This window comes from Micropterus dolomieu, linkage group LG18, assembly GCF_021292245.1.
Source record: "Micropterus dolomieu isolate WLL.071019.BEF.003 ecotype Adirondacks linkage group LG18, ASM2129224v1, whole genome shotgun sequence".
NCBI lineage: Eukaryota > Metazoa > Chordata > Actinopteri > Centrarchiformes > Centrarchidae > Micropterus > Micropterus dolomieu.
In genome coordinates, this window is record NC_060167.1 from 17,758,994 (window position 1) to 17,785,649 (window position 26,656).

At 39.1% G+C, this 26,656-nt stretch overlaps 1 protein-coding gene and 1 long non-coding RNA gene across 6 annotated transcripts; one reads left to right on the forward strand and one right to left on the reverse strand.

Annotated features, from left to right (window-relative positions):
• On the forward strand, positions 1 to 20,987 carry znf362a (zinc finger protein 362a). Of its 5 annotated transcripts, none has more exons than XM_046076439.1 (9): positions 1 to 573; positions 9,016 to 9,079; positions 11,024 to 11,255; positions 14,618 to 14,743; positions 15,062 to 15,389; positions 17,280 to 17,504; positions 19,304 to 19,382; positions 19,503 to 19,661; positions 19,757 to 20,987. In XM_046076439.1, the coding sequence occupies exons 1-9, from the start codon at positions 407 to 409 to the stop codon at positions 19,874 to 19,876; spliced, it is 1,500 nt and encodes a 499-aa protein (XP_045932395.1). In that variant the 5' UTR covers positions 1 to 406; the 3' UTR covers positions 19,877 to 20,987. The 5 variants fall into 5 exon arrangements, with proteins under 5 accessions (XP_045932395.1, XP_045932391.1, XP_045932394.1 ...); XM_046076435.1 differs by lacking the exon at positions 1 to 573 and adding an exon at positions 5,330 to 5,680; XM_046076438.1 differs by lacking the exon at positions 1 to 573 and adding an exon at positions 5,330 to 5,680 and having other exon boundaries at positions 11,063 to 11,255.
• On the reverse strand, positions 14,852 to 22,195 carry LOC123987487. The gene is made up of 4 exons (XR_006829140.1): positions 21,839 to 22,195; positions 16,578 to 16,724; positions 15,467 to 15,595; positions 14,852 to 15,383 (listed from the first exon to the last, which is right to left on the reverse strand). It is a non-coding gene; the product is annotated as an uncharacterized LOC123987487 (long non-coding RNA).
• Positions 22,196 to 26,656: the final 4,461 nt, after the last annotated feature.

The window sequence follows — 26,656 nt, forward strand, 5'->3', positions numbered from 1 at the left end:
CACGTGGTCCTCCTTGATAAATGTCAGAGGTGTACATCTCTTTGTCCTTTCATGCTCCTGTCCTCCCCTCTCTGCAGACAAACACTGGGGGGAGATGAGGACAAGGTCTCCATGGTGACACACCGACATCTGCATGCTGTTCCAGGAACACGCTCTGTGAACAGTGCAGCTGCTCTCTGTTTTCTCTGGGTCAACACACTGTGTTGCCTCTGATACAGACATCTCAGGGTTCGCAGGCTTGGAGGGTGCAGACAGTGCTGGAACAAGGCTTTGCCAGCAACTGCCGCCATTATTGTTAACTCGACGTTTCTCTCTGGCTTTCCTTCCCATCTCTGCAGGGACCCAGTGTCGCCTGTGCAGGCCCGTGCTAGTGGTTAGGAGGAGCAGGAGGAGGGAGAGGAAGGCCATGCCCCAGCATGGATTCACAGTGCTGGATATGGGGCTGAAAAGGTTGGGCAAACATCTCATGAGGGAGTTGGTTGAGTGCAAACAGGCAGTAGTCCACACTTCCTCCAGCTTCCATCGCCACCTGATGTTTAGGGCGACGACGACCCACACAGACAGGCAGCAGAGGTAGCTGACAACATGAGACAAGCTCTTTTCTTTGTCTGGGTTGTCGCTGTCCTCCTCTTCTTTCCCAGTCAACTCTCCAGCATAACAGCGTTGACCATCAGAGCCCGCTGCTTGACTCTCGTGAGCGACAGGCCACAGCAGTCTGGTTACAGTCTCCAGAGCAATCAGAGGTGTGGTCAGGAGCAACACCACACCATATGTGTGGCTGAGAAAGAGCAGGAAGCGCAGGGCAATGACATCACCCAGTGGGGTCAGATCAGACAGCCAGGACTCAAAGATGCAAAGGAAAGTCAGAAAACCTGTGGGAGAAAAAAAAGATGAAGACATAGACATGTTAAAGACACAAACAATTTGTGTCCAATGTGTTTTTTCCACAAAAAAGTTAAATTACCCAGTTAAAACACATTAAAATTGCATCTACTCCTTCTCCCTCATTGAAAAATCCAGAATCTTTGAACGTGCTGATATTGCTCATTTTAAAAGTTAAACTGCTGGACATGATATCTCCTACTTTGCTGTCTATGTGCACTAAAGGTTTCCAGTCTCCACCTCACACTTGTGCAAGTTGCATATTAGCTCATACTCATGCTCATACACATGTTAAACTGAGATTTAACGTAAGCACAGAGAAGTTTTTCTCCTTCAGCAGATGAATGTAAAAACTGCCAACATATACTGTATGAGTATACATATACCCACATATTTTTGTGGAGGAAAATAAAAATTAATGGAAAGCCAATCTTCTGCTACTCTATTATATTCATTATCAATTAATCATTCAGTAAGGGTCAGAAAATGGTGACAATGCCGTCACAGTTCCCTTAAATTTAAAGTGTCATGTTTTGTCCAGCCAAGAAACATTTTAGTTTACTATCACATAAGCTAGCAAATCCTCACGTTTGAGAAGCTGAAACTTGGACATTTTTTGGCTTTTCTGCTTTAAAAATTATTTTTTTGTTGCCGTTGTTCAAATCAATACATCAAATGAATATGAATCAATTAATCAACTTGTGACAAAAGATTAACTCTGCAGATAGGCTGTCGGAGAAGCAGCCAATCAAGAATGGCACTACTCTCCCCTGCTTGCACAACACAACTAATGGTTCCAAGTCTAATTCCTGAAATTAAAAACAGCTACAGCTTGCTGATACTCACCGGTGACCACAAAGTCAGTGAAGATCAGAAGGCAGCAGCAGCAGAAGCTGACGGGACTGTGGGGGGCAGCCAATGAAGGCAGGAAGAGGAGACTGCAGGCCAGTTTACATACACACAACACCGCCGCTCCTTCCAACACTCCATCCATTGCTAAAACAAAACAGCACATACACGCAGGGTCAACGTATTGAAAAACTGGTTTCCCGTTTTGCCTCGGGGTGGAAGAGCTCAGGAATGCCAGGTACTCTGCCGACATTAAACCCGCCAACATTGTTAAATATTTCTGTATAGCTTCTGTAGAAATGTATATCCTCACATTAATGTTTTTACGCAACTGTTCCACTGTCAGTAAATGTTTCTACACTGTGCTTGCAGATCAATATTTTCACTGTTTACATTAGCAGTGAACTCTGTACCAGACAGCTGTTTACAGTTAATCAAAAATGTGGAAACTCAGGAACAAATTCATAATAAAAAAAATTGTCTTCTGCTGCCAACAAACATGATATTTAAAATACTTTTAAAAAGTTATTTAAAAAGATATTTTACACCATAAGTGAATAAACAAATGCCACGAACCTCCTCAGTAATGTCAACACAGATGCACATGCACACACTCACTGTGACCTGAGAGTAAATACTTCCACCCCCTGACCATGATACTGTACAATCATACTGGTTCAACCTGTAAAGAACACACCTCATCATCTCTATCACATGCTTACAGTAGGACAATTCAAACTACATGTAAAAGAAAAACATAAATCCAGATCAAGACCTGCTGTGAATTGCATTAGTTTTACCTGAAGTAGGAGCCTTCAGAGCAGCATGTCAATATGAGCTTCAAATGTTTGATCCGTTTGCTTCACCTCCCCCTTTGTGCTCCACCCTCATGGGGATAATGACCCACCCCCCTCCCCCCCCTGTGCTCCCTGCACCTGGCCTGTGTGGAGGTGAGAGAAAATGTGCATCTCAGTGGGTGTGGCACTGTTTGTGCAGACAAGAAAACCTGTCTGACGACTAACTAACAGTGAGGATGCAAAGTGCATGTATGTGCGAGTGTCAAAATGAACTTGTCAAAATCAATAAAAGGTTTTTCTGGATTGACGATGTTTAATTTTCTCGGTGAATGTACAAACATTCCTGTGTTACACCCACCTTGTTCAAACTACAGTATGTTATTTCAAAGGTTACGGCAAATACACTCATGCGGAGTGTTTCGTAAAGCAGGATCAGACTATAAATCACATAACTGTGGAGAAGGTGATGCCATTTCTTGGGGATATTATTTTGAAAGTATACTACAAACGTTTATTATTAGGTTAAGCTATATAATTCATTGATGCCTTTCAATACTTCATTTTAACCTCAGACCTTATTAATATGTTGTTCCCCATCATTTAGAAATCATAAATGAGGATGATCGCTTTACTTTCCAGTTAATAGCCACTGTACATTGTTTGGACAGGTGTGATGGTCCTATTTAACCAACAGAAGGGCGTTGCGCTGTACATAAATGTATCTTTAAGGTTCTCAGATTATACATCTTGGCAAAGCTGGTTTGAAACGTGATGCCCCTAACAGATGGAATGAGATGTGGAAAACAGTTAAAATCTCATTTTCTATTTGAAGACTTTAAAACAATGTGTAATAGCTGTTCTGGAGCTTTTGTTGATCCTATCACTTCAGCTGATGGAGCTTGCCAAATGGTCACGAGATTTTAAATGTCTAAAATTCCCTATTGTCGTTTAAGGCCTTCTCATCCGTGTTTGCTAAAAAGACTGAAAGTTCACTCTTTATGTTTGTAATACGATCGATCAAAAGCTCCAGAAGTGGACCTTGAGTGGTGAGATTGTTTTTACTGCCGCTTCCAAGGTGAAGAATGAACTATGAAACTCAATATTTTAGCTAATATGGAACACGAGAAGTCTTAAAAAAATGCCCAGAAGAATAAAACATCCATGACAACCAGGCAAATGTCATCTGCTGAGCAGATCAAACCTCTAGAAAAGCTACCGAGACCGTTTTGTCAAACTTTATTTCAACTACTAGAAATCTGAATGCCACTTCTGATTGTTTTCTTTAATGAGAAACTAGTTGGTCTGTTTTTATACTACTACTACTGATTTCTATGCGATTAACTGTTTAAATAAAGTATTAACTTACTAACTGTACTGCAGCTTTCATAGCTTTAACACAGTCCAGTAAGGCATCATTTTGATGCATAAATCTGTTTTTTGTAAACAAGAGGCTCATAGATCTGTCTGCATGATACAAAGAAGGTTTGTGAACTGCATTTTCTTATCAGGTTTTATTGACTTCTTTTCTCATAGATACAAATGCAGTAGGAGGTTGTGCAAAGGCATAGTCATAAAGATAAAGCTCATAGAAAGAAATTCTGGCAAAACAGAAAACGAACCAGATTTGTTCTGGTCTTCGAAGGGCCCAAACATTTGTCTCATCTGATCTCGTTTCAGCTCATGAGCAGTTGCAGCAGAGATTGTTATAGTAGTGTAGTAAAGGGACTGTTTTCTCATAAGCAGAGGAAATTGATCCATAGGAAGGTTTTAAACATCTAATAAATACAACTGCCACTCTCAGGTTCTGCTCTACCTCTCTAATTATTTACATATGGACGCCGTTTGTATCCTCAGTCTGACTCGTGGTGGAGATATGAGATGGAGTCCTGTGGAGTTTTGCATTGGCTATGGATTTGTGAGCAGACATTTGAATGTGTGTGTGTTAATTTGTATGAAAATGCAGTTAAGAAAGATATAAAAGCAGCCGGTGTTGAACAGTGGGAAAAAATGTGGCCTGCTCAGAGGGGGTCAACTCTGGATTCTAGTGCAGAACGACAATAACAGGGCCAGTTTTTATGCTGATGATCACACTTAAAATGACATGGCGGATTTACACAGTGGCAGTTTAGTAAGCACACATAGCTTTACTAATGAGCCTTCACAGAGGCTTTAATGTTTGTTAAAGGTGTTGATTCAACTTCTATCAGTGTTCAGTGTCTGTGTCTGTTAAATTGTTCAGTGTTAGCCAACAACCACTATAGGCAGCGAAAAAGTAGGCTGATAACTTCAAAAAGAAGCAGGAGCACTTTAGAATGATGCAGTGTATTTGTGTATCTGGTTTGAGTAGGAAAGCTACGCAATAACGTAATAGTTTGTCCATCCTTATTGATATAAGTGGGGTGGACAAACTTTTAAATACAATCAATTTCAAAATGCAGACTCCAAAATGCCCACAAAGTTGAATAAAAGCCTTTCTCTAATAAATTGGCAATTGAGTGTGTTTTTAAAACAAGATGATCAACAAAATGCCTGCCTAAATAATATGATTTGATTGTTTTAATCTGAGCACCGTGTGTAATATCGCCTCCTGTTTTCAGGCATGGCAGCAGTGCCATCTCCTGCTGAGCTAAGCACAGAGCATATTAGCAGCCTGTCATGCTGCTGCTGAGAGGATTACACTTTATATTTACTGCCCATGACCGTCATGACCTGGGACAGGCAGACAGACAAAGCGTGAAATGGATGACACCTGCATGCAACAAACTCTTCTCCCCGTGCATTTAATACGGGAGCTTTCTGGCGATCAGTAGCCGACAGCCTTATCTGTCTTTATTTGAGACTATTGCGATGCTGATACACGTAAGAGAAAGTCAGCCTCACGCGTGCCATCAAATGAATGCCACAACAGTCACTGAAAACCATTAAAAAAAAAACTTCGCGCACACAGATTTAACTAACACTGCAGCACACGGGTGAAAAGAAAGAAAATAGCCAGTGTGAAAATGGGTTAAAAAATCTGTTTCAGCTGAATTCCTCGCCTGCAGCACCCAGAAGTGAACAGCAGGCGACCCGGAAGGTTTGAAGTCCGACTGGGAGCGAGCAGAAAGAAGAGTCTAATCCTTTATAAAATATTTCTACTCTCGCTGGTTCAGGTAGGTTGGCCGCCCGATGCAAATTATCTGCCTATTTTCTGCTCTTTTCTCTCCTGTGTTGCTTCGTCGCCGTTTCTATGCAAGTCATGCAAAAGTTGTAATTTAAAAAAAACAAAAAAAAACAAGAGCATTTGCGGCGCAGAGGTGATAAAGACTGATTTCTTTTCTTCTGCCCTGCAAATAAAAGCTCACGCGCCACTATTAACGTCGACATCTGGATTTGCGGCTCAGCGGCTGCAGAGCTTTCAGCAAAGGCATGATGATTGTTGTAGGAAGTGTCAGGCTCTTTTTTTTCCTCCTCTCCTCAAGCCGGGCTATTCAAACCTGCAAATCAAAGTAAACAATCGTTCGTACGCTTAATGCAAATATGCCACTTCCACGACCCATCGCAAAAGCGTTTAATTACACCTGGAGAATCATCTCCTTATAATATTCGGATCTGCAGAATATGGCGTCCAGTGCTTATAAAAATAAGACGGGGCTGCCATTTTTGTTTTCCTTTTGTCTGAAATTTTTTAATAAACTGTCTGAGAATGTGGGAGAGGCGGCGGACAGACCGGGGCGCTGCGGAGGATCATTTCTCTCGGGAGATGCTCTCATGTAAAGCTGAGGGGTCTCCGATTTATACATCAGCTGCTGTTTCTTGTGGTGTTTGAACGGAGGAATACTTCAGCACAGCAGGTACAAAAAAAAAAGGGGGGGGGGGTTAACCCTAACTTTAGTTTCAGAGATGAACTTGTGTTTCTACAGGTGATCTAATCTGTTTTCTCCTTTCTTACACTGATGCTGACATATTGCGATTTAAAAATAGTTTTGTGTCTGCAAAAGACGTGCTGCCTGCACATCATTGTGGTAACACTTGACCCTGACTTTCTAATATATCCTTTATAAAGGTTTAAACATTTAGGCTATAGGCTAGTATAAAGTAATAATCCCTCTGAATGGTTTTCTTTTTGGTAATAATGCAGTTATACATGTTAACCCATAAATAAATGATCATGGAGTTGGCACATTATAAAAGGATTTCAAGTCTCCAGGAATAAATGTTAATAAGTCTTTAATAAAGGGGGTTTAATCCACTATGTCTGCTGTTGTATGCTAATGAGTGTATGAAGTTTGGCCCAAGTAAGTAGTCAGTAAGATATTTTATTTCAGAACCTCAAAACCCAAAGGTTGTTCTAGATGGCTTAATTGAGCTAAAAAGCATTTGTAAATTATTTATTAACCATTAATAAAGCCATTAGTTACAATTTACAACCCTTTATAAAGGGTGATGTATTAGAACTTACTACTATTTATTTTACAACTTTTGTAAAAATAAAAAAGGACCAACATTTTAATAAATGCATTGAATAAAAGAGCCATTTAGTCTGAACTCTTAAGCGAAAGTTGTTGCTTTTAAGACTGTTTTGAATACATCACCTTGGGCCCCGGAAATTATAATGGCCTTAATCTGCACATTAACCAACAATGAAAATATCCCTTATTTGCATCCCCGATGAGCAGGATGTAAGATTTTCTTTTTTTTTATTATTATTAAAAGATATTGAGCTCCTCTCTAATGCTTCAGAAATACTGTTCAAGTATTTTCCTACCTGCTGGAAATACTTCAGAACCTGTTACTTGAAGGCATTGATATTCAAGCCCTGTAGAAACTCAGCTACACAAGTCCACAAACAATGCAGTCTAAACCTGACTCTACAGGTTGCAAAAATGAACGTGACACACATACAGTATTCTCTGTGCAGCGTGTCATTTCAAAAATGTGACACAAAGATGTGTGGCAGCAGTCAAACCAGTGAGCCAGCTCCCCCGAGGCAGAAAGCCTCCAGGAAGTGAAACTGATCCCCACTGGCATCATTAGAGAAATATTTTGTGGGGTTTACTGTACGCTCGTACCCCTGGACGTATCGTTTTTGTTTCTCTTAGCTCGCGGATGTGGACTGTGTTATGCCTCTGCTAAGCCAAACAGACTTAGGAATGGTGAAGTATGCCAAAGCACGCAATGCAAAATGTTTTTAAAAAGGACTTCATATGAGGTTAAGAAGAGAATCTGTGGAAAGAAATTCCTTTCAGATCATAACAGCAAGCAGCTCTCCCTGTTGTAGAAAAAAAATGAGAAGGTTTCTGTCTATCTGGCTAAACACTGTGTGGAAAAGAAGCTTCATCAAGCATTGTGCTTATTGTAGCCTATGAAAATCCAATATTCTCATTTAAAAGAGAATATTCCATGCTCTTATTGTGTAAAAAAAGGAAAGAAATAACTGCTGTGTCACTTACAAATCAACTTGGTTTCTATGCAGCATCCTCATTTTAGTTATTCCATGCTCATTATAATTAGCTGGATTACTGACCTGGCTAGGTCATTCAGGTCTTGCTGTAATCTGAGGTGAGACTGTGCAACGTTTCTCCTGTTTTCCACCAGACTCTGAACCAGTCGGGGCCCCATGTGTTGAGCAGGAGACGGTGACTCAGTGGATCTGAGTTTTAACATTTCTGTTTTCTCTGATAACCACTTCGGAGAGTTCCCTAACTAGTTGTTGTAATTGTGTGAGAGGTTATCTTTCAGGCAGCATGCCCATCATGAACTCTTGCGGTTAAAAATCCTAAGAAAAAGCTGCCGGACTCTGTATCACTCACTTAAACGTCCTCCTTTGGGAAAAAAAAAACAGAACGTACTGCTATTTTCACTCACCACAGCAACTCAAAAACATCATCTCTGTTGGCAATGGAAAGGCACAAGCTATCCTCTCCTACTTTTGAGGAAGGAGGCAAACTTAAACAGAATGTCCCAGTCTCTGTTATCACAAGACTGGGACAAGTTATCTGAAATTATCACATCAAACAGTCAGCTGCTGCTTGGGTGGAGGGCTACTGACACAAGTTTTTAACTGCTGTTTTGTTCAGTAACAAAAGATCTTCACATACATTTACAGGAGGTGGTGCATAGGAATATTTTACAACAGTGGTTCCCAACCTGGGATAAACTAAATCAACCTGAGGGGTCGCAAGATGAAAAACAGGAGAGAAGTCTGAAAATAAAAAATATTATCAGTTGCACAAAATTATAGTTATTATTTCAAATTGCCCCCTAATCTTTGCCCTTTTTGCATGTCTGAAAACACTCTGAACATAAAAAATTTAAGTTAAAAAAAGAAAATCACTCACCTATTCAACCACTGATGAGGGGTCCCAAGTCAAAAGGGTTGGGAACCACTGTCTTACAAGTTAAACTATAAATATATACTCGATACATGTACTCACCAGTATTTCACTGATGGACAGATGGAGAACCTGTCTTCGTCTTGTTTATGACCCTTGTGTTTTTATTTCAGGATGGCTGAACCTCGCTTTAACAATCCCTATTTTTGGCCTCCACCTCCTGCTATGCCTGGCCAGGTGAGTGACTCCGGTATTCACACAAATTTATGCACACGTCAACCTTAGGCAGCAATGTCGTTGTATTGTACATTTTCTGTGTTAAACGTTTATCATTATTTTTATTAAATAATGCACTATTAATAAATAAATAAATAAAATAAATAGTTGGGAAATATACTTATTCACTTCCTTTCCTAGTTAGATGAGAAGATTGATAAATAAAGTGGTTTATAATAAATGGATTGGTAAATATGAAGCTACAGCCAGCATCAAAGGTAACAAAATCTGCCGACCAGCACCTCTAAAGCTCACAAATGAATGTGTGATATCGATGGAAGATTTTATTGGACTTTAATATTTGTAACCCACAGAATACAATCCACAAATGTGTACTGTGATGCGCAAATATTTCACTATCTACAAATATGTATTTTTACATTCGTGATGTGAAAAATCATATCCAAAAAAATACAGAGTGACTTCTACACTCATGAGCCTTACAGAAAATACAGTATTTCATGCAAAAGTACTTTTGAGGACCGTAACCTTATACATAGGGTTTACAATAGCTCCTACAAACAGTAGGTACAACAGTACTTTCAAATGTAGTCTATTTATTTAAATATAAATGTAAAACAAATACAGTGATAAAATATTCAATAATAAACTATATACACCTGTACAGAAAAGTTTAGACGGAGTAGAGTCCAGTGGTCCAGCAGAAGCAGAAGTTGTTGTCTCCTACAGATGACCCTAGGTACTGCAATGGATATTCTTACAACTCATGGGAGACAATGTCGCTACCGCCACCTGCTGGTTTAGCTAATAAACTGCTCTCACGCTTACAGATATCTGTTTGCAGATCTCTGTGATACATATCAGTCACAAATGTAACGTGACCTGCAAATTGACAGAAAGCAATCTGCAAATGCGCAAAAATGGCTTTGTGTGTAGAAGTCACTCTGTATTTTTGTGGATATGATTTTACACATCACAAATGTAAAAATAGGCCTACATATATAGTAGTAGTTGTAGATAGTGAAATATTTGCGCATCATAGTACACATTTGTGGATTGTATTCTGTGGGTTACAAATATTAAAGTCCAATAAAATCTTCCACAGTTTCCTAGTGTTTCCAGTCGTTGTACTAAGCTAAGCTAACTGGTTGCTGGCTCTAGCTACATAGTTAGTGTACAGGCATGAAAGCGGTGTCAACTTTCTCATCTAAATTTTAGCAGAACACGAAATATCAAATTATTCTTTTAATGAAGTGGTTTCCAGTCTTGGGTTCAGGATCCCCCAAGGGGTCCCAAGATGAATCTGTGGGGTCACCAGGGGCGAGTTAAATATCAAAACAACGTTTTGATTGAAAGACATGTTTCCTTGCAACGTTATGCAATGTTCCGCAACTTCAGGCGGCTTCGAGGTATGTTTTCTCCCGTTTGGTGGGCGTGTTACAGGTGTTACCCATACATCTGCGTTAAGTTTGTAAACACAACAGTGTTAAAATGGAAGGAAAATGCAGTGCGCTTGTGCACATAACAGGGTGTTCGAGGCACCGCCGTTTCCGTTGAAAAAAAACATTTTGCTACATTTTGTCAGCGCTGAACTCGCCCTAGATTATTAAAGGGACACATCAATAAACAATCTGTTAAAGAACTTTCTCCTTCTCAAATACTGGATACTATATTCTGGCCACATGACCACACTAACATCATAACCTGTGATGAGGGGTCACATGTAGATATTGCTTTATTTTAAGGGGTCACAAGCCAAAAGGTTTGTGAACCACAGGTTTAATAATACACAATACAGCTGTGGATCTTAGACACATTTACAGAGGCAGTTTTTGGGTGCAATGCCACGTATGAGCCATTAGAGGGAACCAGGTCCTCATTAAATTGACACTGACTGAACTGATGGCTGTTCTCTTGTCACAAATGTTGTTTCCTGGCTGTCAGCTGGATAACCTAGTCTTGATCAATAAAATCAAGGAGCAGCTGATGGCAGAGAAGATCAGACCTCCGCATCTGCCCACTGCCTCAGCCCCTTCCCAACAGACCTTACTGGCTCCCCCCAGCCAGGTGGATGGCGGCCAGCACGGGATGTCCAAAGGCCAGCAGATGCACATCCACAACCCCTCTCAGCCTGATATTGCGCTGCACGCTCGCCCCGCTTCCAGCTCAGTCACAGGTACTCTGACTCCTCACCTGCCTCCCCAATCCTCACCTTTTCACTGATATCATCCTGCATGATCGGAGTTGGTTCAGCTTCCTCTCAGAACCATTTTGGTACTTTATTTTATTTTTTTGTTTCATTAACTCTAATGTTCTGTTAGTGGTTGTGGAGACTCTGGGCCTCTCTTTTTGCATCTCAAAAAACATGCTTCACATTGTTTTATATCACCTCAAGACTCCTAATGATTCCATTGCTTATAGACATGATCTTTACCACATGGCATGTTTCAGATCTCACATTACTTTCACATTAGTTCTATTTTGGTTTTCTAAATCATGGTTAAATACAATGAGTGTTTGGGGCACTCTGGTGGTTGAGGGGCTAAAGTGCTGACCATAAGCTGTAATGTCTCCAGTAGACAACTGGCTGAAGACCTTAGTTGTATGTCATATCCAAACTCTCTCTCTCTCTCATTTCCTGTAATCTCTCTACTATCAGCTATCTGAAGGCAATATGTACAGTACTCAAATAATGAAAAAAATTGATTTTCATTTGCTCCATATCTTTCATTGATGTTCAAGCTCAAGGTCAAGGTCAAAGTTAATTTGTATAGCACATTTACAAACAGTCACTACTGCCCCAAAGTACTGTACAGATACAGAGAACAGCATAAGATAAAAAGCATAATAAATAGCCGAATAAAACCCTTCTAAAACAGAACATGCCAAAAACAATAAAAACAGACAACAGATAAAAAACTATACTTAAAGCAATAACAACAATAAAATGTCACAGCTCAGCATGTGTTAAAAGCCAGTGCAAAAAGATGTGTTTTTAAAAGTGATTTAAAGCTCTCAATAGAGGTAGCTGCTCTAATGTTGAAAGGAAGAGAGTTCCAGAGCTTAGGACCTGCTACTGAAAAACCTCTGTCCCCTCTGGTTTTCAGTCTGGACCTTGGACAGTCTAAAAGCAGCTGGCCAGTGGACCTAAGTGCTCTGACTGGAGTGTGCAAAATCAGCATATCAGATAAATATGATGGTGCCAGCCCATTAAGAGATTTAAAAACAAACAATAAGATCTTAAAATGGATTCCAAAAACGACAGGCAGCCAGTGGAGAGACGACAGGCGTGATGTGGTCACTGCGCCTTTTCCCTGTCAGCAGGCGTGCAGCCGCATTCTGAACTAATTGTAATCGGCAAACTGAAGACTGATCAAGGCCATAGTACAATGAGTTACAACAGTCCAGGCGATTTGTGATCAGGGCATGCACAACTTTTTCCAGTTGACTATGGGGCAGGTAAGGCTTGACCTTCCCAAGAAGTCTGTTTATCAAGTTTAAAAGATCTGTCAATAAAAACACCAAGACTTTTTACAAATGGGCAGCAGTTTGAGGATATTGGGCCAAGAGCACTGTTAAAACCAGAGACATCGGGCTCCCCAAAAATTACAACTTCAGTTTTTTTGTCATTTAAGTTAAAAAATTCAGTGACATCCAGTCTTTACTTCATGTAGACATTTTCTCAGTGCTTCAACTGAGTTTGGTTTGGTATTCAAAGGTAGGTAAATTTGGACATCATCTGCGAAGCAGTGAAAGGAAATGTTGTATTTTTGGAAGATTGATCCCAGGGGCAGCATATACAGCAAGAACAAGACTGGGCCTAAAATTGAGCCTTTAGGCACCCCGCTGTCAATTGGGGCTTTGTTTGAGTAAAAAGGCCCGAGGTTTACAGAAAAAGACCTGTCTGTCAGATAAGACTGAAACCACTTCAGAGCTGTTCCTTTAATGCCTGCACAGCACTCAAGTCTGGACAATAAAATCTTATGGTCAACCGTATCGAACACTGCAGTCAAATCTAAAAGCACTAGCACAGCAGAGCTACCAGAATCAGAGATTAAAAGATCATTAAAAACTTTTAAAAGAGCAGTTTCTGTACTGTGACAAGATTTAAAACCAGACTGGAATTTTTCAAAGATGTTGTTGGAATTAAGGTGCAATTGAAGTTGGGCATATACCACTTTTTCTAGAACTTTAGATCTAGCTTAGTAGCTTAGAAACTGGCCTGTAGTTGGATAAAGCAGAGGGGTCCAAATTGTGCTTTTTCAGGAGGGGCTGTACAATGGCCTTTTTCAAAGCAGCCGGAACACACCCAGTTGAAAGAGACATGTTTATCAAATTTAAAATACAAGGCCCAACAGAGTCAAAAAACATCTTTAAAAAGCTTGGCTGGAAGGCTGTCTAATGAGCAAGTCAGAGAAAGGTATTGGCATAAAATCTTCAAAAACAGCTGAACATAAAGGTTTAATACTACGAACACTGCAGTCAAATCTAAAAGCACTAGCACAGCAGAGCTACCAGAATCAGAGATTAAAAGATCATTAAAAACTTTTAAAAGAGCAGTTTCTGTACTGTGACAAGATTTAAAACCAGACTGGAATTTTTCAAAGATGTTGTTGGAATTAAGGTGCAATTGAAGTTGGGCATATACCACTTTTTCTAGAACTTTAGATCTAGCTTAGTAGCTTAGAAACTGGCCTGTAGTTGGATAAAGCAGAGGGGTCCAAATTGTGCTTTTTCAGGAGGGGCTGTACAATGGCCTTTTTCAAAGCAGCCGGAACACACCCAGTTGAAAGAGACATGTTTATCAAATTTAAAATACAAGGCCCAACAGAGTCAAAAAACATCTTTAAAAAGCTTGGCTGGAAGGCTGTCTAATGAGCAAGTCAGAGAAAGGTATTGGCATAAAATCTTCAAAAACAGCTGAACATAAAGGTTTAATACTGGGATCTGGCGCAACACAAAGGGTTAAGGCCCAGACACTGGACACCTTATCAGTGAAGAATTTACAAAATCTGTCACACAGAAGGGCACTAGGAATAATGCCAGCTGACAGTAATAAAAACTCTACCACACCCAATAAGTGCACACATACGTATGTGTGTGTGGTCAAGGTGCATGTGAGGATCCATGGGAAACTCCCTTTCCTGCAGACTCACAGACGTGGGGGTTTTCTTCTGGTAATACTTTTTGTTTGGAAAAAATATTAACCAATAAGAAGATTTCGTGGATAGGAGATATATTTCCTTATATGTTGTAATAACAACGCTTTGTTCTCCCTTGTTGAAACATTGTTTTGGGAATTTGAGAGAACAGCGTTGACACACTTATAAACAAACTACAGTTAACATGCATTATCACGCACAGCTCTATAAACACCAGAACACACATACACACACATACCAAGAATGTTACACAATGAAAATATATTTTGCTGAGTGACTTTATATCAACTGTAAAATGTTGGTATTAAGACACTCAAGTTGGTCAGGATCATGAAAGATGTATGTATTTTGTAAATGTGATTTTACATTTTACCAGGTCGTATTCTGGGGGATGTAAATTTGAATCTGGACGATAAGGCAGCTATAAAAGCCAGAGGATTATGGGAAGACTGGCATCTGCGGCAACTTATAGACCATCCCTCCAGGACAAACCACGTATCAGGTAAAACACAGTTTCTACAGACAGCTCCCAGTGTAGTACTTCCTGTTGTTGTAGGTTTGCAGTGTGTGTTTTTTTTTTAATTCCTCTTAGGCACTGGAAATAATGCTTGGTAATGTGGACTTCTCTGTGCTATATGTATGTTTGTGTAGGAGGTAGACAGATTGCAATAGACTTTCATTAAAATATTTCAAATCAGTCCACACAGAACATTGAAGGCAAGATTGGACGCAGTATTTTAAGGGGTCTTTTAAAAAATGTAACTCCTCGATGATAACTTATTGCAATCATGTCCTTGTCTTTACTTTTTTCACCCATCAGGTGTGGCGCTGGCATCCAGAACAGGTAACCTCAACACCTCAGAGATCATCACCCCCACTACACCCACCTCAAGCAGCCACAGCCGGCTGGGTGGAGCCCCCACACCTCACCTCATCTCAGGGTTAGCCTGTGGCCACGGGATGGAGCCTGGCAAAAACAATGGGGGCCTCGTGGGACTTCTCGGCCCTCCCCCAAGGGAAGAACGAGGGCGTAAGAAGATCAAAGCAGAGAATGGGTCTTCTCTTTTGGTGGTACCTTATCCAATCCTAGCCTCAGGCAACGACCAGTCCTGTGTCACCATCACTGCCAAGGAGGGAAAAACCTACAGGTAAGAAAGGACTACTTTTAATGCACTTCTCTCACTTGGTAGTTTCACATTTCTTCTTTAATAATAAATGTGCTAACCAGTATAATTTATAGATGGATGCATAGATAACCAAGGTACAGTGCTTCTGACTCGTGGCTCACAATTGTTTTTTTTTTGTTGTTGTAGATAGACCTACAGCAGGTTTCAAATCTCTCTCTGTACAGCCTCTGGAACACAGTGATTTAGAAGAACAATGGTTACAAAGCTGAATAAAATAGAATATAACTTAATGTCCACCAGATTGGAAAATAAGCCAAAAATAATTTGACAAAGACTTGCACATTGGTAACATTCCTGAAAATATGCCAGTTATTTTTCATCAGTAGTCCCTGGGCAGGCAATAGTTAAAAACACACATGTTAAGTGAAAAAGCAATAAAAATACAATCAACAATAAAAGCAGTAAAATATGCAGATACAAACAGAGCCTGCACTACATAAAGAATAAAGACACGACAAACAGCTGTTATGAAACAAAAAACAGTATTAGGCCTGGTGAAGTGTGGGTATTATGTTCATAGCCTGCAGTAGCAGCTCTTAGACTAAGTATAATAATGACAATAAGACAACAAACAACACAAAAACACCTCACTGTCCTAATGTTCACAAGTTTGATTCCTTATAAACCAGTCTCTTAATGTTGTGGAGAAGGAACGGTAAACTGGTCTTCTAGACAATCTCCACTAGTTGTGCTTTGTTGGTTTGGCTGGTTTTTAATGTGATGTAAGTACGGAGTGGTGGAGGAGCCTACTGTAAGTAGGGTAACAGAGCACGATTATAGTATAAAACACAGTAGAATAGTGAAAAATATTAAATAATAATACTTAAATAACATAAAATATTAAAGCCTCCCAGTGGCCAGAGTCTCAAATGGAGTAAATAAAGGATGGGAACTGTTTGTCTTGATGTTCATGATGTTATCTCTTCATCTGGGATCAAGTCACAACAAGATATTTACTAAACACAGTGGTGGGGGAAGAAGCTTATTTGATTGGATACAAGTAGGAATGCAAGAAATGATGTAAAAATACTTCATAAGAAGTAAATGTTTTATTCAAAATGTTACTTACAGCGTCTATAATCAAAATGGATCAAATGACAAGGTCAAATTTGAAATGAGTCGCCTGTCGTGACAAGAGAGAATTAGCACCTGACTCTACAGTTCTTTCTTCTTTCAGCTCATTGTTTTGGTTTTCCAGCCCACATCTCTTCTGTTTTGGTACATCCCCGCATTCTTGTTTCCAGTCACAGCAACCAGCTGTCTTCTGCGAAAAAGCCCTAAAACACTGTACTTTACCTGCTCAACATCAAACAGAAGACAGACACTGTTAGCAACTTGCTGGTGAGCATAGTGAAGCATTTAGCAGCTAAAGAGCCAGGTATTTCCCTCAGAAGTTGGTAGAGACCAAAAGCAGAACTAAAGGAGAGCAAATGTTTATACATTTATAAATATTAAAAGTAAAAGTACTCACTCACTGTACAATATAATGCAGTATTTTATTGTGAACTGATTGTGTGTTTTATATATAATCTATTTAGCTGTGGAGTAACTAGTAACTATAGATGCTATATACTTGTAATGGAGTTAAAATTACAGGTTTAAATTAGAGGTTTAAAGTAACATGAAGTGGAAATTACATTAAATTAAACATTAAATACAAGAAATATATAAGTACAGCACATGACTAAATATATTGAGTTATTTTTCACCACTAATAGACACAGTCTAAATAAATAATGCTAATAGGATTGCAGCTTCAAACATACACTGTAGGCACCATGTGTCCTGTTCATCCACTTTTCTCTTCTTGTGATCTTTTTGTGTATCTGTGTCAATGTGTTCTTGATGCAGGTGTAAAGTTTGTCCGCTGACCTTCTTCTCCAAGTCAGACATGCAGATCCACTCCAAAACACACACAGAGGCAAAGGCCCACAAGTGTCCTCACTGCACTAAGTCCTTTGCGAACGCATCTTACCTGGCCCAGCACCTGCGCATACACCTGGGCGTCAAACCTTACCGCTGCTCCTACTGTGAGAAATGTTTTCGCCAGCTCTCACATCTGCAGCAGCACACCAGGTCTGATCTCTACACTCATCGCAGCAGTTTAGTCTCTATTGTAATTTCATTGTTAGCCACCAAAGGTATGATGAACTTAAGTATTTAATGTTGTGCAGCATCAATCATGTCCAGTAACATACTTTATAATCTTAGCAAGAGCAGCCCACTATACTGTAAGATATTGTTTCCTGATGAGCAAGCTGCGTAAGTAAGCTGGGGTGGAATCTGATTTAAAAGATATATTTCTTTTTTTCCCTTTACAAAACTTTCCTGCAGAGTCCAGCAGGGTAAAAAGAAAGTTTATTTGTGTGGACAAGTTTCCTTGAATTAATGATTTGTGCGCTCAATGGCTAATGTCACATTACCCCTCTAATCAGGTTCTTGGTAAAATGTTTAATACTAAACATAAATATTTTATTTGTTGTTAAGACAATATCAAAACCTCTGACCACATTTTATTTTACTGTACACATTCAAATGTATTTTGGGAAGACATGTTTGTTTGGTTACATTCAAAAAATAGCTTTCATTTAACAAACAATGGGCCTCATGCGAGAACATTTTCGTATTCTTATAATGTCCATTTTTTAATACAGTGGGCTCATAAGAGCGTGCCACATTTGTGATTCAGCAAACGCTTCCAACTACAGATAACTGTAAATGACCCCCGTAAACATGATGAATGCCTTTATTGCCTTAATTGTAAATTAACATAATTAACACCCCAATTATACCATATACGACTACACGTCCTGCCCAATATGTCAGGCATTGTTCATTCATGAAAAAAAATCGTAAAAATAAGAACTTTCAGAGTTTGAAGCCCTGCTTTTAGAGATCCATAAAGAAAAGACTATAATTTTCAGCAGCGTCAGCAGTGGAATTAAGGGAAGAGGGTTGGATCGGTGTGTCTGTCTGCAGAGTTGCGGTTCTAACAAGTATCACATTTGCAGAATGTAATATAAATTTACAGCTCTTGGTATTCTAAACTGCAGCAACAATCATTCATTTGTCCTTGCCAATATATCAGCATGCTGTCACGCTCTTCCAAGGGCCTGACGCACTAAGACATCCTAAAGATAATTAACCTTCAACTAGCGCATCATTTAAGTTTGAGTTGAGATTCATATTGTAGTGTTGTACATATTGTAGTGTTATACAGTAACATCAATAGCCAATTTAAATGATGGATGATGTCGTTAGGCTATATGAATACATTTACAAAATATATTATTACAGAGTCAAACATTACATTACATTTACATTTATTCATTAAGCTGACGCTTTTATCTAAAGCGACTTACAATTGCTAAGCACGTCAGAGGTCGCACACTCTGGAGCAACTAGGGGTTAAGTGTCTCGCTCAGGGACACATTGTTGGATGTGTCCCAATGGGGATTAAGTACAATGTTAATATAATTTAAAGTGTAATTTATTAGGTTGGGATAAGACTAACAGCACATGACTCCTACAACAGGTCTGGACCACTCGTAAATTGTGTTCATACTTCAAATTCAAAATACAAGAAAATTGGTGAATCTGGGAAGTTCTCCTAAGTCACTCATACAAGCCCTTTGAGAACAAATCTGTGAGAAATTGTAAACTTGGACTTGATATATTTTTTTGTTATTTGGGTGAACTAAACCTTCCAAATTGTTTTACTTGTTGCAACAGTAGGAACTGACATTTCAGGTTGTTGTGTCCACTCTGGTCATTAGGGAGGAGCATGCAGAGTGTATTGGTGCGTTATTGTTTTTTCCACCACATGTTCCTCTGATTGGTTTGAAAAGAGTTGAACTTCATTTTTCCTGTTTCAGAATTCACACAGGGGATCGACCGTATAAATGCGCCCATCCAGGCTGTGAAAAAGCTTTTACTCAGCTATCTAACCTGCAGGTAAACATTAATTGCTATCCTCTTCTACCTGTTTTACCCTCACCTCCCACCCCCCAATCCTCCAGCAATGCTGCATGACAGGAGACTCACTTTGTCTATGTTTTATTTTCCTTGCTGAAGTCTCACCAGAGGCAGCACAACAAAGACAAGCCCTTCAAATGTTCCAACTGCTACCGTGCCTATTCAGACTCTGCCTCGCTGCAGATCCACCTGTCTGCACATGCCATCAAAAACGCCAAGGCCTACTGCTGCAGCATGTGTGGCAGGGCGTACACCTCGGTGAGTTGGAAATCCAAGTTGCATTTTAAAATCTGAGCTGACTGCTCAGACGGATATGTCTAAAAGCATCTTTTGTTTGTTTTTGTTTTTTTCAGGAGACATACCTTATGAAACACATGTCTAAACACACAATGGTGGAACATGTGCTGTCCCATCACTCCCCTCAGCACAGGACAGAGTCTCCCACCATCCCTATACGGATCTCCCTCATCTGAGATCCCCCTCCGTCTCCAATCAGAGATGTCTGTTTTCTGTGATTTCTGTGCTCCTCTGATGGACATTGAACCCTTAAACAGGTTCCAGAAATGTGCCAGATTGTACAAGTATCTTGTGAAGAGGTGCTCTTTTAATGAGTATATCCTCCTTTTCTTTCATGCTGACCAGATAGTATTATCGGGGACATCCAAAGATGACTTCTCAGCACTTTCAGGCCTGGAAATGACAGGCCTAAAAATGTCTTTTTCTATGTGACTTCACAGGAAAAAAAAGTATTGCTCCAGGCAGCTACATGGAAAGTCTTTTTAAACTTTTGTTGTTATAACAGATTACATTGTCTTTTTTATATGGTCCTTTACTTTCTTTACTCAAATCTTTGCAAAAATGAATATATTTGCATCAGAAATAGTCTTCCGTTAGCTGGGTTGCCAAGTGAACATAAAGGTGAATGCTTATATAAAGTGTATTCATGTATATCGTATCACTTTTTATGTGAGTGTTTGCAATGTTTCACCAATCACATGGGCCTAGTTCACACATAAATAACAACAAATGTCAACATTTTTATTACATTTTTTACCCTGTTGCCAACATCACCCTGACCAGGATGTGTGACTCATAATTAGCCAGATGGATATATTTTCTTTTACATATATTTTGTAATTCTAAAATTTTATGCTCAAACAGTCCTCGAGCTTAATCTGGCTTTCGGTCTCCTAAAACTTAAGAACTGTGTAAAAAAGTGTTTAGATACAAACTACTCAATAACTTAATTGAAACTTTAATTGATGCAATGAATGCGAGAACTTCTGTTTTCAAATAGTTTAAGTACAGAAAGGGAATCAAAGATGTGTTTTAGTCAAATTCAGTGAAAACCTCCCAAAAATATAATAATTTAATTTGTCTTTGACAAATGTACACAGTACTTTATTTGTCCGCTTCGTATTTGATTGGGTGTGCAAATTAGCATTTAAGCCTTAACTTTGTTACAACTCCACGCTGTTGTTCTATCACTTTGAATTTGCCTTTTATCTCATTGCATGATATATACTGTAAATACACTATAATAACTGTCAACTTGTTTTATAATAAATAATTCTATAATTACAAGTCACAATTTTATTTTTTTCCTGGCTGCTAGTGAACAAGTCAAAGCTTGCAAGGAAATAATTCTAGTAAATGCTTTCACACATGTGATGACTTATTATTGAGTGTAGGAAATTATTCCTCAAAAATGTGCGAGATGATTGTACTGCAAAACAATATTAACAATTCCTCATCTGAGTATCTCATTAGATTTCATGCTGTAGGAGTCTCTCTCTCTCTCTCTCTCTCTCTGCTTGATTACAGGAGTAGGATCTGGTGTGGGGATGTCAGGGGACAAGCTGCTAAATGTCCTAAATCAACTGCTGTCTGTACCCAGAACGCACAGACTGAATATCCCTCTGATTTTTCTCACATCAAGAGTGCCATCACCAACCAAGACTTTCTCATGGGGCAGCATGAGGATTTATTAAAGACCACTGCAATAATAATCTGACCATGCTAAATCAAATCGCGGCCTTCTAAACAAGTCAGTTACTGCATTCATTACTCAGCTTAATCAGGTACCCCACACTCAGCCAGCTCCTCTCAACTCAACTTTCATCCTTGACTCAACTGGACTCTGGTCTTCCTGTGCCGGTGGTTTAACGTAGCCCACCATGGAGATTGATACAGTCATCCATCTCAGCCTGTTCTTTGTGTACTCAAAGTAAAACATCTACCATGCCAAGCTCTGGTCTCCATTGTCCCTTGCTGGTTCCTAGTCGCCCCTGGTTATTGTTTATCGCTGTGGACTTGATCACTGGTCTCCACTCTACTTCAAGTAAACTGGCATTCTTACCATCATTGACGGTTTTTCTAAGTCATCTCATTTTCTTGCCCTGCCCACACTTCCCTTTAGTGTGGAAACCACTGACCTCCTGCTGGAATACATCTTCCGCCTCCAATGACTGACGGTTTAGTTCTGGGAGCCAGTCTTTCCTTTGAGTACCATCCTCAAACCAATGGCCAAATGGAGAGAGCCAGTCAGGTGATGGAGGCTTCACTCCACTAGAAGATCAGAAGCCGAGAAGGGCGGGTTGTGAGAAGCCGGTACACAGGGCTTCTGTTCAGCTGTATATCCCCTTACCAGCTTAGCAACATGGACTGGAGCAAGAGTTTCAGATTGGTGAGTTATTAATTTGTAACAAATGTATCTTTCATCCATAAAGTTTTAACTGAGCTCTGTCTCTACATCACAATAACAACTTTATGCCCATTGACTGTCTGGAGGATAGCTAATGTTTGGAAGGGAGAGGAGAGACAGCAGGCGGACATCTTGTCACTGTGTGCTGCAGCTCGGTGTTTTTCCACCGGTGCAAACCTATTACATGCACAAAAAGATATATAACTCAATAAATGAGATAATATCACCTCTTTAATGTCAAAATAGCCCTACTACCCACTTGAATTTATTACCTAATTAAGCATTTTCCTAATGAGTTTTTGGTTTCAATCGTTAGTTTTACGGGTATGCTTTAGGGTGGGGCTACATTGTGTTCAACAAGTCGCTACCATGGCAACCTGTCAATCAGGATAGAGGTCACTCGTGCACTGTGTAATTTAACCAGCGCCGTTGAGTCTATTAGGAGTCTGCTGTTCATTTTTCCGGCAAGTACATTTTGTTTTAAGTCTGTTTTTTGCTAGCAAAAATTTGCATCGCGGTTCAAATTACAGTTAATGTGAACTGACCCTTCGCCATGCCACACCCTGAATACGCAGCTGGCCAATCACAGCGCAGTATAGGACTCGCTCTAAAACTTTCATGGCTGTGCTCCATTGACTCATATGCAACAGGAGTTGTTTTGTAGCTTTTTTTGCTGTATTTTTCCAAGATATGATCAATGCTGTTCCTGGATCACTTCAATAGTTACAGTCACTACCCAGAGAGGTTGAAAGGAGAAGTATGATTTCTTCACTTTCCAAAACCTAAAACAAATCCAGTAAAATGTATGCTGCGGGTTGTTCCTAATGTAATATTAGTTAGCTAATGCTAGCTAAGTTACTACTGAATGCAAAGTTATATAACCCTACTGCTCTGCTTTTTAACGATTGTAATAGTGAACAGAGACCTACCCAGCTGTACAGGAGCAGTGTTAATCCTTAATATCGTTGTCCTCTTTCTCAGTAGTCAGGTAATGCAGTGGTTCACTTTTACTCTGTGATTGGTAAGCATTAGCTTCTATCTATTATTTTTTTACGCCGGTTTGACAGCCTGAATACTGCCTTCAAATTCATGATGTAACTGCAAAACTGTCTGAGATTGCTTTTGCCCAAAAATTAGACAATATTTCTCCAGGGAGTGCAGTAATAGTGGCAGCGCCGTGCTACTGGTCCGCCAGTTTGTCGGACTTAACAAGAGTAACTAAGGGGGGGCGTGGCTTAGTGAAGGGTCAATTACGGATGCTCTTTGCTAACCATGCAATGTGCAAATATGCTCACGTCCGGTGCCTGGTTGCAAAAAAATCAAGAAGATGACGGGCACAATACCAAACTCGAGGCTTCAAAACGGTAGTCCACAAACCAGTGGGTGTTTACTCCTACTTTTAAACTTCAGAATAAAAGCAAGTTATCAAATTTCTTAAAGCTAAGAATCACTCTTACACTCCCAGTTATTTAAGACAGCTCCAGAGGTCTGTGATGGCACTGTGGAGACAGAGACATGCAAAAATCTTTCAAAAGAGGAAGAATGTTTCTGACTTACTTGACAATGTGCAATTAATAAGATGGGGTCGGACAGCGCAGGCATAATCTTTGTGAGGGAGTTGGTGAGGGACGTCATTTCACCACTGATTTTACACAGTAATGCGTTTTCAGTTAAATTGAAGGTGGTGATGAGACTGTTTACAGTTTATTTGCCACAGGACAAATGCAGTAATGCTGATGATTTTGGCCGTCACAACCATCAATAAGCCGAATAGTCATGGAAACAATTATAGTACTTAGACTACAGCTCCACACAGTGTCACGCGTTTCATCGACTTCCCAACAACACCCCCCGTAATCCAACAGAAGCAAACACAGTTCATGCAAAAAACCAGCAATAGGCGTATTTGATGGCGCTCATATAAAGATTAACTTTTTTATTTTTCATTTATTAATGTGTAGGCCTATATCATAAAGTATTCTCTTAAAAATTTTTATTGTTAAATGTGTGTTGAATATAAACTCCTCTTAGGAATTTCACCATTCAATGTGAATTTATAGCAATAAGAAAATCTATTCAGTAATTGTTCCTTGGCCATCGTCATCCAAAATCCTGTTTGCGTCACAGCAAAGAGTCGTGAATCAGCACTAAGACTGACATTCAAGATTTAGTCCTACACTTAACTCAAATTACGATGCTTGATAACTGACTTAAGCTCAGCTTTGAGCCAAGAATTTTTTAACTCTTAAATCAGTTCTTAGCAGTGTTCTTATGAGTAATTCTGAGAAGCTTGATAAATACGGGCCCCGGTCTTTAGGTGTTGGGACAAGCTGCTAATCATCCCCAATCAACTCTGCTTTATATACTGGGCTTTGCAAGACTTATTCCTCCAAAATGCACCACAGAGCACCACAGGAAGTCATTCCTGCCTGTGGCCATCAAGCTTTATAACTCCTCCCTCTAAGTGTCTGACACAGGGACACTTTAGTTTTTGTGCAATATGGTCTGTTTAATAATTAATGTGCAATATTCTCTGCTGCTATTTATTCACTAGTCCTTTTTGGTTCACCATAATAATTCTTAATAATGTAAATGTTCACCATAACAATTCTCTAATAATGTAAATATTGTACATACCCACACTCCTTTATATATTTCTTTTATACTCTTATATTTATATACTCTTTATCTATCTACCTTTTATTACTATTTCTATTCCTTATGTCTTGACTAGTGTGCAAATGTGACAAAGAATTTCCCCTCGGGGATTCTGATTCTAAACTCCAACTCACTAGACACCTTTCTGTGGTGCTACAGGTGTTGGGTTACTCTGGTTACTCTTTTCACGTAACACAAGTGTGAGGTTACCAAGGTACGTGTGTTTGTAGAGAAATGTAATTCAAAGCTGAGGACTTGACACAACTCTTGTTCTTTCTGACCTTATATCAGCCATTGAGAGAGATAAGGATAATGTTTCGGTTGGGTTCAGAGAAGAACGAGGTAGTTACGTTCCAGTAAAAAAGAACATGTCAAGCTGTACTGAACGTTATTGATAAACAAATTGCAATTTACATAATGTCAGTGATAAATAGATACAGTTTGAGTTTAGCAGGAAGTGGGATTTGTACTTGGGAATTGTACTCTGCATTGTACACAGGCTGTAACAAAGAGCAACTTCCACAGAAAATAGCCTATAATGAATGGTGCCCCAAAGTGGCATTATGACAAAATTACATTATGAAACAAAAGATTTTTGAAAAAGGAGTATTTTTAATGAAAATATCTGTAATGAAATAACTTCAGTAAAGCTCAGTTAATCAGTTAAGTATAATGAAACATTTCATAATATATAAAATTGAGTTTTAATAATTTATTGGCTTTTTGGCCTTTTATTTTGGCTCATTTATATATTTTACACAATTTACTAATGTATTTATTCCATAATGTTATATTATTATTAACTTATATATATAATGTTATATTTATTAATTTAGAGCTCCTATAATCAATATTTTTGTAATAAAATGATCACCTGAACTATAGCTCTCTTTGGCTTTACGGACCTTTACATTGAGTTTCAGCTTAACCTTTATAACTATTCTGTGTTTTGGCTCTCATAAAAAATAAGGGTTGATTTTGGTTCATTGTGTATCAACAGCTATACTTATAATTATATTTCTGAATAATAACAAACTATGACTCAAATTATGTTTTATTTGCAGAAATAAGTTGAATTAGTTTCTTGTGCTGGACAATAGGATTAGAAAATAAAACATAAAAAATTTAAGGTACATTTCAAAACAATGCCCTAAAACTAGAATTAAACCTGTTATCACTTTCAAATTGATTCACTGATACTGAAAAAACTTAGCCACGCCTTTATTTTCAGTAGATTGGATTACTAAAATGGTCTATTCACAGGGCTTTCAAAACATGCCCTTCAGTAATGCCAATGTATTCAAAATACTGATGCCAGGGTCCTCACAAAAACTAGGAAATACTAGGACATCTGGGACTAGCCTACTGGCTGTCCAAAGTGTTAGAATAAAAAAAGGTGAAGCAGCATTCTGTTATCATGCAACACAGAATAACCTCCCAGTCGTTATTAGACAAGCACTGACTTTTACCACTTTTAAGTCAAAGCTAAAAACCTTCCTATTTTACACTGCCGCTTCTACCCCGTAATGCCTGAAAACCTCTTGTTAGTTTTGAAATGTGCATTTAAATGTGGGGGTATTTGACGTGTTCCTCTATCTTGTATTCTCACTTGTATTGTCACTTAGTTTAAAAATGAACTAGTTTACTTAAACATATTTTGTCTCTTTACTGTACTCTTTTACCTTTGCTGTATTTTTGTATCCTGTAAAGCACAATGAATTGCCCTGGTGTATGAAATGTGCTATACAAATGTTGTCTTGCCTTACTTATACTAATGTTAACTTAATAAACCTTCCTGCTGCTGCTAAAGGTCCATTTGCATCAGTATGTTAGTGAACACAATACTAAAGCTGATCATATTTCAAAAGTTATTACTTTGAAAATTGTTCAT

Coding starts and splice junctions, on each gene's coding strand:
- znf362a (XM_046076439.1), top strand. CDS start 407: ATGCCCCAGCATGGATTCACAGTGCTGGATATGGGGCTGAAAAGGTTG. Junction 9,080..11,023: donor CTCCTGCTATGCCTGGCCAG/GTGAGTGACTCC, acceptor CCTGGCTGTCAG/CTGGATAACCTAGTCTTGAT. Junction 11,256..14,617: donor CGCTTCCAGCTCAGTCACAG/GTACTCTGACTC, acceptor ACATTTTACCAG/GTCGTATTCTGGGGGATGTA.